General features: G+C 55.0%; 1 protein-coding gene across 1 annotated transcript in view; it reads right to left on the reverse strand.

The window, feature by feature from the left end:
* Positions 1-3,697: 3,697 nt before the first annotated feature.
* The window catches only part of SLC2A1 (solute carrier family 2 member 1), a 28,868-nt gene continuing 14,803 nt past the window's right edge, over positions 3,698-17,762 (reverse strand). The window contains exons 3-10 of the mRNA XM_055402314.2: positions 9,621-9,781; positions 9,204-9,444; positions 7,781-7,943; positions 7,507-7,694; positions 7,123-7,227; positions 6,585-6,686; positions 5,167-5,370; positions 3,698-4,788 (exon numbers count right to left, since the gene is read on the reverse strand). Of these exons, the coding sequence (XP_055258289.1) occupies positions 4,588-4,788; positions 5,167-5,370; positions 6,585-6,686; positions 7,123-7,227; positions 7,507-7,694; positions 7,781-7,943; positions 9,204-9,444; positions 9,621-9,781 (1,365 nt within the window). The 3' untranslated portion in view covers positions 3,698-4,587. The remainder of the gene's footprint in view (positions 4,789-5,166; positions 5,371-6,584; positions 6,687-7,122; positions 7,228-7,506; positions 7,695-7,780; positions 7,944-9,203; positions 9,445-9,620; positions 9,782-17,762) is intronic.

A 17,762-nucleotide genomic window follows, 5' to 3' on the forward strand; every position in this document is an offset into this window, starting at 1 on the left:
CAAGGACCTGAATGTGAAAGATCTTAACAGCTTGGTTATGGAATTTGAGCTTTACCACGAGACAATAGGGAGCATTAAGCTGTAATGTGGTCAGACGCTGCTCTAGGAAGTCATTCTGGGGTGCTGGGGACAGGGTTGAAAAAGCATCTTTTGTAATAGTCCCAGTGAAGGGTTATTGCCAAAGAAATCAATTCTCTCAATCCATGAGAGTGAGTGAGTGAGTGAAGTCGCTCAGTCGTGTCCGACCCTTTGCGACCCCATAGATGACAGCCCACCAGGCTCCCCCATCCCTGGGATTCTCCAGGCAAGAACACTGGAGTGGGTTGCCATTTCTTTCTCCAATACATGAAAGTGAAACACGAAAGTGAAGTCTCTCAGTCGTGTCCGACTCTTTGCGACCCCATGGACTGTAGCCTACCAGGCTCCTCCGTCCATGGGATTCTCCAGGCAAGAATACTAGAGTGGGTTGTCATTTCCTTCTCCAGGGGATCTTCCCGACCCAGGGATCGAACCCGGGTCTCCCGCATTGCAGGCAGATGCTTTAACCTCTGAGCGAGAAGTTGAGGTTACCAGCCCCCACCTACACATTCACACAATAGCCACTAGTTGGCAGCAATGTTCCAAGAAATCAGTGAGCCAGCCCCAGCAAGTAGCAGCTTCCTCAGCCAGCTCCTTGGGCTGTCCTGGGATATGGTGGAGCACAGAGTAAGTGAGGGATCAGTCTTTGTGAAGGGAACCCAGAGGCACATAGGGAAGGAGTATGTGGAGGTCAGAGGACAGAGTGATCAATGCCTGAAGGATGGTTGCGGTGGGGCGGGGGTTGGGGGTGGGGCCTGGAGGCAGTGGAGAGAGAGGAGGCTGTATCTGAGAGCTAGAAACATTGCAAACGGCCTTGAGTTTCCAGGCTAAGAAAGCTGAATGTTACCCTGAGGGAAATGGGAGCCCAGGAAGGGTTTTAAGTAGAAGAGAAACATGCCGAGATTTGCCTTTTAGAAAGATCACAAAGATTGCTGTGTGGAGAATGAAGGGAAAGAGACGGGAAGTAAAGAGAGCAGTAAGGAGGTGCCGCAGTGATCTCTGTAGAGAAAAGTGGTCTGAACCAGGGCCAGCAATGGCAGTGAACAGAACAGGTCAGATTTGTAAGAGACTTACATAAAAACCATAGAATAAGAAAAAGGGCATCAAAATGTAGTTTTCACAGAAGAGAATGAATATTCTCTCCCCATTATTAAGAACACATTCTGAATTGTTGGATTTTCTCCCTAAAACTGCATTGAGAGAACTCAGATCGTGGAACTTCTTTTAGGTCTAAATTCACTCAGCAATCCTGATCAGTCTGTAGTGGGAACTGGCAACAAAGGTATGACTTAGCAGTTGCCTCCCCAGTCTGGGGGAATAAGTCAACTCCTGTACAGCGTGGAGGGGGCTTTGCTGAAGGAAATACAGGACAATGTGGGGTCCAGCGGGGGAACCTGATCCAGGGATCTAGGGAGAATAGACTTTTGAGCCTGAGATATCAGATAAAGGTTCTCAAAAAACTGTAAGCTAAGCACTGGAAAAGAAGGGAGTTTGGGAGGAGCCCCGTTACCTATTTACCCCTTTTCGTCACAAGCCGTCACCTTTTGTGCTATAAGGTATGCCAGGTGAGCTACATTCCTCAGGATGCCAGCGCTAACCCAGCCACAGTCGCCAGCACTTAAAGCAAACGCATCTCCTGAAGACATAGGACCACAGAGTCCCTAACAAGTTCCTGGACCACCGTCCGGAGCAGCCAGGCTGTGATTGGTGGGAGCCTGGGGCCCGCCCCTCACCAGCCCAACATTGCGGTTCTGATTGGTGAAGACACTGCGTAGCCCCGCCCTCCCCGCGAGTAGACAATGGAGGCTAACCAGGTGGGTGCGCGAGCGCCCAGCCGGCCCTGAAGCCCCAATGTTAGGGGTCTATGGGGAAGATGAAAGATCGCCTTGGCACCAAATCTTCTACACTCGCAATGGATTGCGGCCTCTAGAGAACAGGCGTCAAGGGACCGGAAACTGTGCCTCCTTAAGAATTGTGGAGCCAGGCTGGGGCGGGCCGGGACTCCAGGCGCCTGCGTGCACCTCGCAGTTTGGGAAATGGTGGCATCCAGCACGTTGGTGCAAGCCTTGTGAAGGGCGGGAACCCGGGAGTGGATTCTGAAACCTTTTCAAACCAAGGTCTGGAGCCCTGGGCTGTGGCGAGGCTAGAGTGTTTCCGGGCTCTGCCTTATTTCGGGGCCATCTGCTTTGCATCCCTAAGTTCTGGCCGCTAGCGTGCCTCTTCGGCCCTAACCCCACCCCTAGTCCGTTTCCTTCCATCCGGTGGGACAGCGGCCAGTGTTTTTAAGAGTCCTGAGTGCACACCTGGCAGCAGAGTCTCTGCCTCTTTGCACTAACCCGCCTAGGGCCCCTGGGGACCAACTCCTTTGAACAGAAGACTTTTGAGTACATGGACATGATGAGGCCTCCTTCATCGCCCCTGCCCTTCATCGGTTCGCCACCCTGCCCCCCTGCTCAGGCGAAGCACACCCCTTCTCTGAACTTCTCTCTTTGTGAGATGATAGCTAACTCTTCAGATTCTTTATACCTAATGATAATACAGATAGGCACTGCCAACTAGGATGTACTTTCTTTCCCTTCTTGCCCTCTCCTTACAACCCCTCTTCATGCCAGGCAGATTTTACAGTTTCACCTGTGTGCAGTTATGAAAGCTTCCACAGGTATATCCCTCCCACCCACCCCCCACCCAACCACCACAAGATTCTGTCAGATGAACCTCTAGGGACAAATGTCTTTGGTGCTTCTATTTCATCAACTGTCTTCTGACTGCCTGCTCCGTGCCAAGGACTGTATTTAGTACTGGAGACCCAGAAAAATCAAACTGACTTCTTTCCATGAAATTGAGGCTAGTGGAAGAAATAGGAACTTGTGATAAGATATAATGCCACAGGAAAGAAACAAACAAAGTGCTCTTGAAATTCAGGGATTGGGAGAAGGGCATGAGAAATCTTTCCAGAGGGTGCAGTAGCCTATAAGCTGTATCATACAGGGCATTCTGAATTAAATAGATGGAAAAAGGCAGCTTAACAGCTCACTCTGCCCATGCAGTGAACATGGTTCATTGGAGGGGATGGGAGTTTGAGGGGAGGACTGAGGTATAGGGTAGGGGGTGTGCAGTATAATTTTTTTTTTATGCCACACCATGTGGCTTGCAGGATCTTAGTTCCCCTGACCGAGGACTGAACCTGGGCCATCACAGTGAAAGCGTCAGGGAATTCCTGCAGTATAACTTAAAAGCAGGGGTTTTAGCATATTTGCTGTGAAACTTCAGGCTCATTAACCTCTTTGAGCCTGTCAAATGTACAGAGATAGTACCTACCTCACTTTCAAGATAATGCATATCAAGGCCTGAGCATCAAGGTAAGCACATAGCTGTCATTCTTTTGAATACCAGCTATCATTTGTGAAGAAAAATGGAAATGCCGCAAATGCCACAATTTTTAGATAATCTCTAGGTAATAGAGATCAAACAGATTTTTAAGCAGTAGAGCGTGTTGAACAACGGATGCTTGGAAATAACTGGATCTTGGAGTCAGAAAGTCTGAAGCTGTTCTCAGAGTGGCTTCTCTCTCATTCCCATCCAAATCTGCCTACCCTCAATCCACACGCATTTCAAAACCACGTTTCTAAAAACCAGCCATTTATATCTGCTTAGGTAAGTTACAGAGGGAGTAAGGTGGTGTATTTACAAGTTGGTTTGTCCAGATATACTATAACTTAGTGTCTGTATTTAACATTGACAACCAAAAAATATATATAAATATCTTCCAACTATACACAGCAGGGCAGGAGCGTCCAGGTCTTCTTGAATGGTGAGTTCTCGGTTTCCCATGGCCCTCCTCCTCTCATGGTGATCGTCTGGCCCTCAGTGCAAAGGAGACTAGCAGCTGGCAGCCCAGTCTGGCCCTTCCCCTCTCCTCCCTGCACTCCAGCGCTCCCAACTGGTCTCAGGCAAGGGAAGATTAATTTGAGTGGTTGGGTAGGAAGAGACGGGAATAGGCAAAACCTAACGGAGCCTGACTCCTAGGTTTGGGAGACACAGGCCCACAGAAGGGGTGGCCATAGCCACCTCTTGGAGTAGAAGACTCATAATTTGCAGTTCGATTAGTGTGTCCTTAGGTCATAGGTCCGGCCCTACAGATTAGCTTGGCAAAGAAGGCAAGTGTCTAGGCAGGGCTTGGTCCCCACCCTCAGGCACTGAGCCATTTAGGGTGAAGCCAGGGATGTGGGTGAAGGAGACTCTGGCTGATAAAAAAATAATAACAAAATCAGTAATAAAAAATTATAAAACCTGTTGCTTGTCTGAATAGATCTGAGCAACAGTCTTTTGTTAAAATCCTGGAGCCGTTAATGTCCTGAATATTCTTCTGGACATCACTGCTGGCTGAAGGAAGGAGCCCCAGGCCCGGCTTTGCTGAGATCTATCAGTTTGAGAGTCTCATCCAGCTGCCTGTGCTCTCAGAGATCCTTGGGCCGCTGGGAGCAGACCGGGCTGGCGGTGTGGGGCACCTCACACTTGGGAATCAGCTCCCAGGGGGTGGAACAGCTCCTCAGGTGTCTTGTCACTTTGGCTTGCTCCTCCCTGCCGGAAGCCGGAAGCAATCTCATCGAAGGTCCGGCCTTTTGTCTCGGGAACTTTGAAGTAGGTGAAGATGAAAAACAGAACCAGGAGCACAGTGAAGATGATGAAGACGTAGGGGCCGCACAGTTGCTGAAAGACACATAGAAACACTTGGTTGGAGACCTGACCCTACATCCTACCCTTACGATGGACTGTCACTTTACCTTTGGGTCCTTGATCGGAAAAAGGGAACACCCACCTACAACCCAGGAGCACTACAACACAGGACTCTGCTGCACCTGGCATGTGATAGAAGCAGATTCTGATGGCAGAACAGAATAGACAATTCAAAGCTAAGGGAAGAACCCTGGAGTGGAGTCAGGGTTCCGAGCCCATAACCTGGCCTTCTGAGCCTCTTTCCTCCCCAGTGTGATTCCAGTAAGAACAGCAAGGACAGCATTTTGCACAGCGCTATAGGGTCCTGTGTGCAAGAGAGAAACGCTGAAGTGTGGGGACTCGGGCTCTCACCTCCACATACTGGAAGCACATGCCCACAATGAAATTCGAGGTCCAGTTGGAGAAGCCGGCGACGGCAATGGCAGCAGGGCGAGGGCCTTGGCTGAAGAGTTCAGCCACAATGAACCATGGGATGGGGCCTGGGCCCACTTCAAAAAAGGCCACGAAGCCAAAGATGGCCACGATGCTCAGGTAGGACATCCAAGGCAGCCGCTCCTGTTGAGGGTGAGAGAGGGGAGGAAAGTTAGGCTGGGCTGTGCTGGGTCCTCAGAGGAAACCCACTTCAGGGGCAGCCCAGGACAGGCTAAGAACTCTGGCAGGCAGGAGGCTCAGGCTTGTCACACATTTGCTGTGTGACTTCGGTAGCCTGTGCCAGGTCTCAGCGTTCTCATCTGAACAAAACAGTTTAAGCCCTGCTTGGTGGTTGTGAGCTTGCATCTGCCTCCAGGAACGGTCATGTAGTTGCACGCAGGAGGTGCTAAGAAGAGGTCCCTGTGGTCCCCTGGCTCTGGCTCTGCAGCAGTCTGCTTATGGCTATAGGACGTGGAAGAACATTCTTGGGGGTGGCTGTCAGAGGCTTGTAAGGTACCCAGCTCAGGACCAGCATTGGGCAGGCATGAAGTTCCACAGAGAGCCATTCTCGAGGAGACCACAGTAGAAGAGTTACATGGTTTTGTTCCAGATCCCAGATCCCCTGCTTATCACCTATGGCATGCTGGGCCTCTCAGTCATCAACGTACTCTGTAAGCCTTGGTGCAGCTGTAAAATGAGTGCCCTGGTGTTTTCCTTGCCCAAACATAGGACAAGTGAGTGGTGTGTGAAGTGCCTGGGATAAGGTTATCATAGAGGTTATAGTCACAGGCTTGGGGCCAGCAGACCTGAGGTTGATTCCTGGCTTTATCTGCTGCATGACTAACCTCACCGGGAAAGGGGGGGGAGGGGGAGGTTTCCTCACTGGAGAAGTGGAAATGTTGACTGAACTACTGTTATGCGTCCTGAGACTGAGTGTGATAAGGCATGTTTCCACGCCTCTGTAGTAAGGAGGGCATTGCTTTCTAGGTCTGTTTACAGGAAGACTTGAGGCTGCAGAGGAAGACTTTGCAGAGCAGCTCCAGGGGCGAGGGAACTTGCGGGGCTGGAGGTGTGGTGGTGAGAAAGCACCTGGCAGGGAGGAGCTGGTTCAAGACCAGATAAGAGTGGAAAGAGACAGCCCAAGGAAGCCGAATGTCCTGTCCGGCTCAAGCCCGGGGCTGTGGGTGGAGCAGAACGAGGGGGAGGGCAGCCCCACCTGGGGTCAGGATGCTGTTGGCCAGCCTGGGGCTGAGATGAGCACCTTGGGAGGCCCACGTGAGCTCCCCCTTCCCCTCTCCTCTCCCCCTCCCCCATACTGCCCCCCACCACCCCCTCTCCCCCAGAGCACAGGAACTCACCAGCAGCGCCAGCGCGATGGTCATGAGCACTGCACAGCCTGCCATGCCGGCCAGGCCTATGAGGTGCAGGGTCCGCCGGCCAGCTCGTTCCACCACAAACAGCTGTGGGCAGACAGTGTGTCAGTGCCTCCCCTCCTGGTGCCCCTCCGAACACACCCTTCCTTCAGGCGGGTCCCAAGTGCTGGGAAAGCTACAGGACAATGCAGAGATGGAGTGGCAGATGGATCGCTTCCCTTGGGGCTGGGCTCAGGGACTACATAGGATCCCAGGGGGTGAGAGCTGCCTGCGAGAGCCAGACAGCTGAGCATTCTGGCTGTGGCCTTGGGCCAGCCGTTGCACTTCTCTGAACATCAGTGTCAACTGTTTGATCCCAGTAATGAACTTGACAAGTTGTTGAAGATGAAATGAGAGAGCACTTATGGAGCACGTGATGCCTGCCTGGCTCGCAGTAAAGACTGCTATTCGATCACGAGGCCCCGAGGCCACAAGCTGGACCCCAGCTGCTGGCTGGCTGTGGGCAACGACGCGGAAGACTCACCGACACGACAGTGAAGGCTGTGTTAACGATGCCGGAGCCGATGGTGGCATACACCGGCTGCTGCACCCCTGCCTTCTCGAAGATGCTTGTGGAGTAATAGAAAACCTACGGGACACAGAAGTAGTCGGGCTCAGCTGGGTAGTCGGAGCTCAGCTGGGTGCTATGGCTCTTCCCCGGCCTCTGTCCCAGTGGGTGCAGGACACACGGTCAGTAAAGCATGCAGAGGACACTGCACCAGGGCCCTTCTGAGTTTGGGTTCTAAAGGAGAGCTGCTCCTCTGGCAGGGGTCCGACTGCTGTTTCGGGTGTGGGATCTGTCCACAGCACGCCTTGGGCCCCAGGGATTGGCGGGGCGCACACGAGAGGGCGGGTACGGGGCACTCACAGCGTTGATGCCGGACAGCTGCTGGGACAGCTGCAGCACCACCGCAATGAGGATGGGCTGGCGGTAGGCGGCCGAGCGGAACAGCTCCAGGATGGTGACCTTCTTCTCCCGCATCATCTGCCGGCTCTCCTCCTTCATCTCCTGCAGGTCGCGGGTCACGTCCGCGGTCCCACGCAGCTTCTTCAGCACTAAGGGGGCCGGAGGGAAGGCGGGGGTGGCTCAGCGCGGGGAGGAGGCGGGGGCCGGGGCCGGGGAGGGGCGGGGCCCGCCGTACCGCTCTTGGCCCGGTTCTCCTCGTTGCGGTTAATGAGCAGGAAGCGGGGGCTCTCGGGGCAGAAGGGCAGCAGGACGCACTGCAGGAGGGCCGGGATGAAGATGACGCTCAGCAGCAGGGGCCACAGTTCCTGGTTGCCCATGATGGAGTCCAGGCCGAACACCTGAGGGACGCAGGGCGGAGCAGCGGCTGTGAGCGATCGGCTCAGGGCTCGCTCCTGCCCGGCTCCGCCCAGGGGACTTTCCCTGCTTTAGAAAGCGGGCTCTAGTTCTGAGTCTAGTTGTGCCGCTAATGTGAGGCTTAACGTCTCTGAGGGGCTTCCCTCATAGCTCAGTTGGTAAAGAATGCAATGCAAGAGACCCCGGTTCGATTTCTGGGTCAGGAAGATCCGCTGGAGAAGGGATAGGCTACCCACTCCAGTATTCTTGGGCTTCCCTTGTGGCTCACCTGGTAAAGAATCTGCCACAATGCGGGAGACCTGGGTTCGATCCCTGGGTTGGGAAGATCCCAGAAGGGAAAGGCTACCCACTCCAGTATTCTGGCCTGGAGAATTCCATGGACTGCATAGTCCATGGGGTCGCAAAGAGTCGGACCCACCTGAGCGACTTTCACTTAACATCTCTGAACTTTGGTTTCCTCATCTGTGACAAGGGGGAAGCTGCTGCTGCTAAGTCACTTCAGTCATGTCCGACTCTGTGTGACCCCATAGAGGGCAGCCCATCAGGCTCCCCCGTCCCTGGGATTCTCCAGGCAAGAACACTGGAGTGGGTTGCCATTTCCTTCTCCAATGTGTGAAAGTGAAAAGGGAAAGTGAAGTCGCTCAGTCATGTCTGACTCCTAGCGACCCCATGGACTGCAGCCTACCAGGCTCCTCCATCCATGGGATTTTCTAGGCAAGAGTACTGGAGTGGCTTGCCATTGCCTTCTCCGAAGGGGGAAGCAGGACCTGCTTAACAGCACTGGGCAGGGGCGGGGTGGGGGCGGGCCCGGTGGGATAAGATAGCAGGATGGCAAATGTGTCTGGCAGGGGACAGGGGGACTGCTACTCTGCCACAAGATGACTTGGGGATGGAGAAGGGAGAGCCCTGAGAGAGAGGGGTGCACACATATATACAGGTGTCAGGGCCCGGAGGTGTGGGAGAGACGGCATGTTGAGAAACCGGTAGGCTGCCCTGTGCTTGGGTCCCCAGGGTGAGAAGAAAGGATGCAAAGCTGACTGGGCGGGGATGAGAAGGGTCAAGGCAACTGGACATGCTCTCCCACCAGGAATGGGGAAGCGGGGAGGATGATGAACGTGGTGTGTTCTTGGGTCCTGCGCCTTGGATGTGTCCACGAGGCTGTCCTCTGCGGGGCTGTGGAAGGTTGGGCAAGGAGTCGAATCTCGACACACACCCTGGGGACAGAGCCATGGGTGGGTGCTTACCTGGGCGATGAGGATGCCGACGACGATGCCTAGCTGGTGCAGGGTGCCCAGGGCCCCTCGAAGCTCCGTGGGGGACACCTCTCCCACGTACATGGGCACAAAGCCAGTGGTCAGGCCGCAGTACACACCAATGATGAAGCGACCCAGGATCAGCATCTCAAAGGACTTGCCCAGTTTTGAGAAGCCCATGAGCACAGCGGACACGAAGGCCAGTAGGTTCATCATCAGCATTGAATTCCGCCTGCAGGGAGCAGGTGAGGAGTGGAGGAGGTCACAGGTCAGGCAGGTCCCTGGAGACCCCTGGAAACCCGAGGGGCTGGGTCATAGATAATTCCCTAGGACAGGCAGGAAAGGCCCCCTCACCCCCTGACTCCAAGCTGGGACTCCCTGGGCAGGGCCAGAACCCCTTTTGCTCACCGGCCAAAACGGTTAACAAAAAGGCCCACGGAGAAGGAACCAATCATGCCTCCCACCGAGAAGATGGCCACGGACAGGGACCAGAGCGTGGTCAGCGTGGCGGGTGGGATGGGCTTCTCATAGCGCTGGATCCACGTCTGGTTGTAGAAGTCTTCAATCACCTGCAGGAGAAGCAGTAGCCTGGTGGGTGAGGCCAGGACCCAGTGGTCCTCTTCCCTCAAACTCCTCCTCAAAGAGGACCATTTTACCCCAGGATTCTGGAAGGGGCCCAGAGGCCCAGCCCCCGGCCCCTCCCCTTCTGTGGGCTTCAGTCCCCCCACCCCCACCTCCCGCGAGAAACAAGCGGCTGGACTCTGTCTTCAGGGAGAGTGGTGCCAGCTCTGCCACCTCCCCCAGGTGCAGGTTCCAGGCCCTGTGGTCTCCAGTGCTCTGCAGGGCTTCCTGGGGATGACGGCAAGTGACCGGCACTGGGGGCTCAGGCAGTGCAGAGGGGCTCAGAGACAGCGCTTCTGCCTGCATGCCCCCTTCTCCTTCAAGGTGCCTAAGGCCACTGGCCACTCTGGCTCTCTCCCAACCCCCTTCCTGGGGAGGAAATACAGCTGAACAGGGGCCCTGGGAGGAAGGGAAGGGCAGGCTCCCTTTGCACTCAGGCCCTGGTGTGAGCACCTTGCACCCAGATGCTCGTGAGAGCAAGTTGCTGCTTTCTATTCCTCAGGCCCAGCCCCTCCCGGCTGGCCTGGGAGATCCCCCCTGAAGGACCCATGGCCTCGTCCTCTCTCCCAGTTGCCCAGCTGGGAGGTTCGGGGAAAAGCTACAGACAAGGAAGCAGTCCCAGGAACTGGAGACACCTGTCCCAGAACAGGCCTGCCCACTAGCCCTGCCCCCACCAAGGGGAGGGCCTGGCCATCAGGCCCAGGAGTGTGGCAGGCAGGGAGCACAGTCACTCCACTCTCAGGTGACGCAGATACATGCCCAGGGCCTCAGCATGGGCCAGACCCACCCAGCCACATGCGGAGCTGGGCACAGGCCCAGTGTACCCAGAAACAACTTCCTGTGTGCCCAGGCCATCACACACTCACACACACACTCATGCTCACATAATCTGAGTGTTCCTGGCTTCAGCAAGTCACAAACCTGCATGCCCCTGCTGCCCTCACCACCTGCAGCTCAAACTCAACTCCACACCAGCCCAACCCAGGCGCACCCCTCCCCACTGCAAGTTCGGGTACACTGGGCAGTATGCAGTCTCTCACACAGTACGATTTCCGTCGGCACTGCTCTTTGACTGTCCCTAACCTTCCTAAGCCCCACGGTCCCAGGAATGCCCACTCAGTGATCTATTTGTCTGTCCAGGGAAGTTGGACTCCACCAAGTTCAGACTCAGCTCTACCACTCATCTCTAGGGCAAGTGATTGTATCTCGAATGATGATGTTAGCAATACCCACTTCATAGTGCTGTGGGGAATTAATGAAACACACTTGCAGTCCTCACACGGTGCTTGGGACCACCACTGAGCCGAGGAGCCCACCATGTTTTGCTTCTGACTCAAGGGCAGTGCAGGCCACTGACAAAGCCTGATGGAGCCTGCATCCCATGAGTCAAAATCATGGCACCTGGCAGTTAGTGTCTCTGCCTTTGGCCTATGCACCAGTTCCCCACCTTCCGCGGTTACTCCCCCTGAGGACCTGTCCTGCCTTACCAAGCTGAAACCTTTTGAAATCCAGCTCAGAGGGTTCCAGGAGTCCATCCTTCCTGAGGGCAGGGACCCCAGTGGATTCACCCCAGGGCCTATCCCAGGGCTCATGCAGGATGAAGGAAGCCATGAAAGGGCTTAGGCTCTCCTCCTAGAAGCCCTTACTTCTACCAGGGGCACAGAAAGCAGATTTCAACCAAACACAAAGTGCTTGTGTTCTTCAAGGGACAAACCCAAGCCCAGAGGAGGACTGCTTGGGCACAGCAATGCTCCATTTATCAGGCTCTGCACAGAGCAAGCTGTCCTGGATAAGGGAACTGCCCAGATAAGTGACCCTCACTCCTTGGGGGGCCCATTGCCTGGGTGGAAATCTTTCTCCCTCCGGTCTCTCACCCTCTGCTGCCCTGAGCAACTGGATGTACAAGCAGGGCTCGAGGGCACTCCTGACCCTGGGGCTCTGCAGGGCCAAGGTGAGGTGTTTGCGCCAGGTGACATTCAATTTTTGCATTCTGTAGTTTACCCCCACCCTCTGTGGTTCAGATGCTTGTCTCACAGAGCTCTCCACACATCCGTTTTAAAATCTGCCAAACCAGTTATCGAAGCTCGTCTGAATTGTGTGTGAAGAGTCAACATGTATAGTATTTAAGTAGAGTGCTTACTACCTAAATGGGTTTAAGGGCATGAGGCTGAGGTCTTTAACCTTCTCCTTGGGGTTTGGCTGGAGATGTTGAGGACCCATATGTAAGTGAGGTGTCGCCAGAGCCTCCCCAGTTACATCTCCTGAATGTGGTGACAAGTCAGAGGGACCAAACCCTGTCCCAGGCTCACTCTTTCTTGGTTCCTGAGCCCCTTGCTGCTTTGACCACTGTATGGGGTTGAGGGAGGCTGAGCAGCCAACCCCCTCCATCCTGGCCCCAGGTTCATCCTCTTCACCCCCAGCAGCACCTCCTGGCAGAGTGGAGGCTGCCTAACGGGTTCTTGTCTCTGGACCTGGTGCTTGAGATTTGTGAGAAGAAGCCAAGTGAGGTTTTCCTTTCCTGCGTGTGGTGTGTAGGCTCTCTGTCCTCCCCAGCTGGGGGTCCATGGCCTATGTGGGGGGTGAAGTTGACCCTTGGCTCAGGAAAGGCAGAGGATCCCTCAAGAACAGAACAACCCTACATGGGGAGAAGTTCTAGGGTCACCTCTTCCACCCAGCCACTGCCCTCAGCATCATCCAGCAATGGCTGGGAGGCCCTCAGGGAAGAAGAGCCTCCTTAGTGTTAATTGCTCAGTTCTGACTCTTTGCAACCAGGCTCCTCTGTCCATGGAATTCTCCAGGCAAGAATACTGGAGAGGGTTGTCATTGCCTTCTCCAGGGGATCTTTCTCAGCCCAGGGATTGAACCTGGGTCTCCTGCATTGCAGGGAGATTCTTTCCTGTCAGAGCCTCCTTAGCTTCCTTAACTGGATCCCACAGACCCAGTCTCCACACTGAGGCTCCTGGCAGCCTCCGCAGACCCGGCTCACATCTTCTGAATGCTCCAGCCTCACATTCTGGTTACAAGCCAGGGAGATACCCCTTGGTCCTGCCACTGCCCCACATCCAGTCACTCAGCAGGTCCTGTCCCTCAAATTCACCTCCTAACCTGTCCTCCTCTCTACCCACGCAGCGCCTGTCCTAGGGCTCACCTGGACTCCGCTCCTGACTCCTCCCACCCACTGAAGCCAGATTCCGATTCCCACCATTACTCCCAGACTTGGCAGTCAAGCCCTGGAAGTCAAGTGGACCAGGCTCAGCCCTCCTTGTCTCTGCTCCCCGTCCCAGCCTGTTCGCAGTCCTTTTCCGCTGTGTGCTGAGAAGAAAGGGCAGGTCCTGGTTGGCCCTGGCGCCAGACTCTCTGTCCAGGCATCCCCTCGTTGGAGCCAGAGGACAGTCTCACTTGGCGATACTGTTGAGGCCAGCATGGAGAAGCAGGATGGCCCTGGGCAGCTGCCATCCCTTTCCAGTAATAAGCTTTTCCTCATTCCAGCCCTTCTCCTAGGGGTGAGGGTGGGAAGAGGTGTATATCACGTCTGACACCCCCTTCCCTTCCATGCCTGAGTAACTGTGGGTGAAGGACCACACATCTGCCCGTCTAGAGCGGAAGTTCTGACTTCCTCTGTGTCAGGGCAGTGTCTGTAATGAGGCTCTGGGCGTGAGGCAGAACCCCCTGTCTGGAGTAAGCTGTTTCGCGTGTCACTGTTGTCTCAAGAAGAGAAGCCACCTCCTTGAGAGGAGCATTAGGGACAGTTTTCCATTTTTAAATCGCTGAAAAACAAAGCATTAGCCTAAGGAATGTATAGTATGAGAAAGAACTTGAATAACTAGGTGCTTGCCTTGGGGAGTAAAACTCTATCTTCAGACCTTGCTGGCAGCCCCAGGCTGAGGGACCCAGCAGGTCTGCAGAGCCCCAGGGCACAGACTTCATCTGGGGGTGGGGTGGGGGGGTGAGGAGAGCTTTCAGATAAGATTACCCATGTTACAGGTAGTGAGTCCCCTGTCAGCAGGGAGCATACAAGTCAAAATTTGGATCAGGGATTGGCATAAACAATTCATATAAAAGGCTAGATAGAAAATATTAGGGTTTGCTGACCACATATGGCCTCTTCTCTGTTGCTTATTTTTCTTTCCTTTCTTTTCAAACTTCTAAACATGGGAAAAATCATTCTTAGCTCACAGACCCTACAAAAACAGGCTGCTGGCTAGATTTGGTCCCCCTGCCAACCCGTGTTCTAGAATTCCAGACTACTGCCAAGAGAAGGGGTATATGTTTTGGAACTTCTGGCCGGTCTTCCTCCCTGGAGAGGGAGATCGGTGCTCTCTCAACACTTTCTTCTCTCTTTTAGAAGTACTGTCAGGATGATGGGGTTAAACAGCCACTCAGTCTTTGAGCTCCAGTTAGAAGGAAGAAAGGGCCGGCTTGTCCAGTTCAGTCCCTGTTTCCCGTTCCCTCCCCACCTCTCCCCCACATCTGGGGCTGCCCCCACCCCTCAGCCCAGAGGGGATGTCTCCACAGCCGGCTCAGCCACGCCCCAGGGTCAGCTGGGAGTTCAGAGACAGATGCTCCAGATGTGGCTGGACAGATAGCTTCTGGGTCCCCCAGGGCCTCTCCCAAGGGCCTGGGGAAGAGGCCCAGGCAGCCAGATGGAGCTCAAAGCTGGGCCCCACCCCCAGAGCAGATGACCAGACCACCCAGGTTGCTTTTCTGGAAGAGTCCTGACCTGGCTTCTCTCCAAGCCTTCGCTCTGACCTCCTCACTGGTCCTTGGCCTCTGGGGTCTCCCTGCAAACAGATCTTCATCTCCCCTGTCACAGCTCACACCCTCAGGATGAAGTATCTCTTCCCACCCCATGTGGCCACGCCCCCACGTGGCAGTGCCATCTGAGCACCCCACACCTCTGTACCTTCACCTTGCCCCTCCTTTGCCTTCTGCCTGGTAAGCTGTTGGGCACTCTCCCTCCTCTGGAGAGCCTTCATAATCACCTCATTACTGCAGTGGTTCCCAAACAGGGGCAACTTGGTCCCCCTCCGCCCTGGGAGGGGTGATGTTCAGAGACATTTTGGGTTGTCACCCTGGTGGGGGTAGAGGCCAGGGATGCTGCTAAACATCCTACAATGCGTGGGACAGCCCCTGTAATGCCAAAGATCTGACCCCAAATGTCTACGATATTGAGAAAAACCCTGCTCCAAGGGCCAGGTACCCTCCCCCTTGTCTGCTTCCACCAGTCTGTCTGCCTTTCCATTGCTATCCTGGACAGCTGACTGGGACAGGTAACTGTGGGGCCCTGTGTGCCCCCTCTACACTAAGTTTCAGCACGGGGACGCCTGGCTCATCTGGGCCGCAGCACAGGGCTAGAGGCTGAAAGCGCTGTCACTAATTGAAAAACAAGCCAAGAATCTGGGGGGCTGGGGATGATGGAGCGGCGGCAGCCTGCCGTGGGTGAGAGGCCGTGCAGCTGTGGGTGGGGCCTGAGGCATCTGTGCGCCATTAAGCCTGACTTGCCTGAAGTCGGAGCAGGGAGGGGCAGCTGGGCAGCAGTTGTCGGCGTCTGTAAGCGCAACTGCCTTTTCTTCTGCAGGAGGTCAAGAACGCAGGCTGGAGCCAGGCTTCCTGGATTTAAATCCCAGCTCTATCGCTAGCTGTGTGTCCTTGGTTTAATTCCTTAACGTCTCTGTTCCCCAGTTTCTTATAAAACAGGGATTACTGTGTCTACCTAATGGAGTTACTGAAAGTAACGATTAAATTACTATTTCTAATGCATTGGGAACAACAACTGGTGCATGGTAAGTGTGAGAGTCTGTGTAAGTGGAGATGAGCGGAACAGAGAGGGGCCCAGAGCTCTTTGGATCCAGGAGGAGATGCTGCCTGGGGCCTGGGCTGGGAAGTCCGTCTTGCCTCCAAGTACTTTCACTCACCAAGCTGGGCTGTCCTGGGCAGACCTCGCCTGCTCTCTAGACCAAGTTCCTCCTTTGGCAAACAAGGAACGTTGAGCCAACGGCCCGTCAGGCCCCTTCCAGCCCAAACGGTCTGGTTTCTGAGGGTGCCTCAGACTGCCTGACACTGTCCCCTGGCCAGGAACTCAAGGTTCCTCAATGGCCTTTAGTCATCCCTGTTGGCAGCTCAGCCATGTGGGGAGGCGAGAGACGGTTCTCCCTACCCAGCGCGGTGGTCAGGATGCCCTTGCTCGTTTGTTTGCTCTCTGTGTGGCTGCGCTCCCCTCCGCCCCGGGAGAGACAGGAGGCCTGGCGTCCATCTGTAGCTCAGCCTCTCACTCCCTGGGTGCCTTCAACCCAGCCTCCAGGCCTCCTTTAAGAGCAGGAAGATAACCTTGGCCCCACCCAACGTGTGGGGCTACTGTGGGGAGATAATTTATGAGGAGGTGCTTTGTAAACATTTAAGATAATGTTATGATTAATTAACCACTTCCAGGAGGAAGCCCTCTGGGGCCTGTTTTATGGGGGAGACTGAGCTCCTGATAATTAACAGCAGCACTGGCATTCTCACCTCTGGTGGGGCAAGGTCTCCTCTGGTGAGCAGGCCACCCTGGCCAGCGCAGCAGTTTCCTAAGAGAAGCGCTTCTACAATGAGTGGCCAGCCTCATGGGGTGGGCCGTCAGCGGGACACCTCATACCACCTCATCTCTGCACAGGCCTGCAATTCCCGCCCATCTGTCCCTTGGGGCTGGTTTGCCCTCCAAGGTCTGGCACAGCTGCCAACTCCTTCGCTAAGCCCTTCCTGTCTCTTCCGTCAGCCCTACCCCCAGCATTAGTCATTCCTTTCTCTGTTCCCATAGCACCGGGGAGCCCTCCGCTATTAATACTCCCGCTGTTCCCAAGGAGTCTCCCCTCCTCACCCAACCCCCGCCCTCTGGATGGTTCTGGAGGGCAGGACAGGGCCCAGCTCTGACCATGTGTCAGGCAGCTCCCTGAGGGCTGGGAGGTCTCTGCTGTGTTCGCAGCTCATCCCGCCTCAAATCTAGAGGCTGCCTGGTTCATCCCTGTGGAAAGAAGATGTTGGCAGAAGCTCTGTGCCATCCCGGGATAACGGCTTTGGCGCCTCCCCAGGCAGGACCGCTGCCTCTGAGCCCCACTGTCATCTCCCACTGTGGTGTCAGCCTCTCCCCTCTTCACTTGTTAAGTTTATCACGTTTGCTCCTGGCCGAGAAAATCTACGGCCAGGCTTATGAGAAGTTGTTTGTAAAGTGCAAGAGTAAACAGGCAGAATGCCCAAGAACACGCCCCCTGGAAACACCATGCAGGTCTCTTGCCTGGGTCCCCAGAGGTTGGCTGCCCAAGTGACCTTTGGACAGGTGCCTGCAAATGCTCCTGTGAACATTTACAACTGGGCCTCCGCGCTGCCCATTAGGCTTCCAGATTCCCCGCCCATCTGCCACTGAAATTTTCACCTTTCACCGGTAGCTGATTAGATGGGAAGCCCCAAGAACTGGAGGAAGTCACTCTGGGTTTGTCCACACCTGCACCCTCAGAAGTGTCTTAGTCCCTTCAGGCCAAGCGCAACCCCACTGTCTCTGCTCCACCACCACCTGCCTCCTTAAGGATGCCCCCACCCCCGCCCCAGCTTTACCTTCTCCTCTGCCGATTCCTGATGACCCCTTTAAAAGTGAAGTTTTTGTATTAAAAAAGAAAAAAATCCTAGCCCCACAACCCCTCTGGTGATCACTCCTTTCCTCCTTCTCCACCAGTCCCTGGAAAGGGCCGTCTCTGCTCTCTCCCACCTCCCTTCTCCCTCTTCAGCCCACTGCAGGGGGCTTCTACCCACAGGGCTCTGCTCCATCAGCCTTGGCAATGCAGGGCTGCCATCGGGTCTTCTACATTCAGCCACACCGGGCTGCTGTGCCCAGGTCAGCCTCTGGAGCCCGACAGCATTCCTTCAGCTGTCCACATCCGAGTGCCTGTTCCTACTGCTGGG

This window comes from Moschus berezovskii, chromosome 4 (genome assembly GCF_049115385.1).
Source record: "Moschus berezovskii isolate FMDL1 chromosome 4, NW_MosBer_1.0, whole genome shotgun sequence".
Taxonomy (NCBI): domain Eukaryota; kingdom Metazoa; phylum Chordata; class Mammalia; order Artiodactyla; family Moschidae; genus Moschus; species Moschus berezovskii.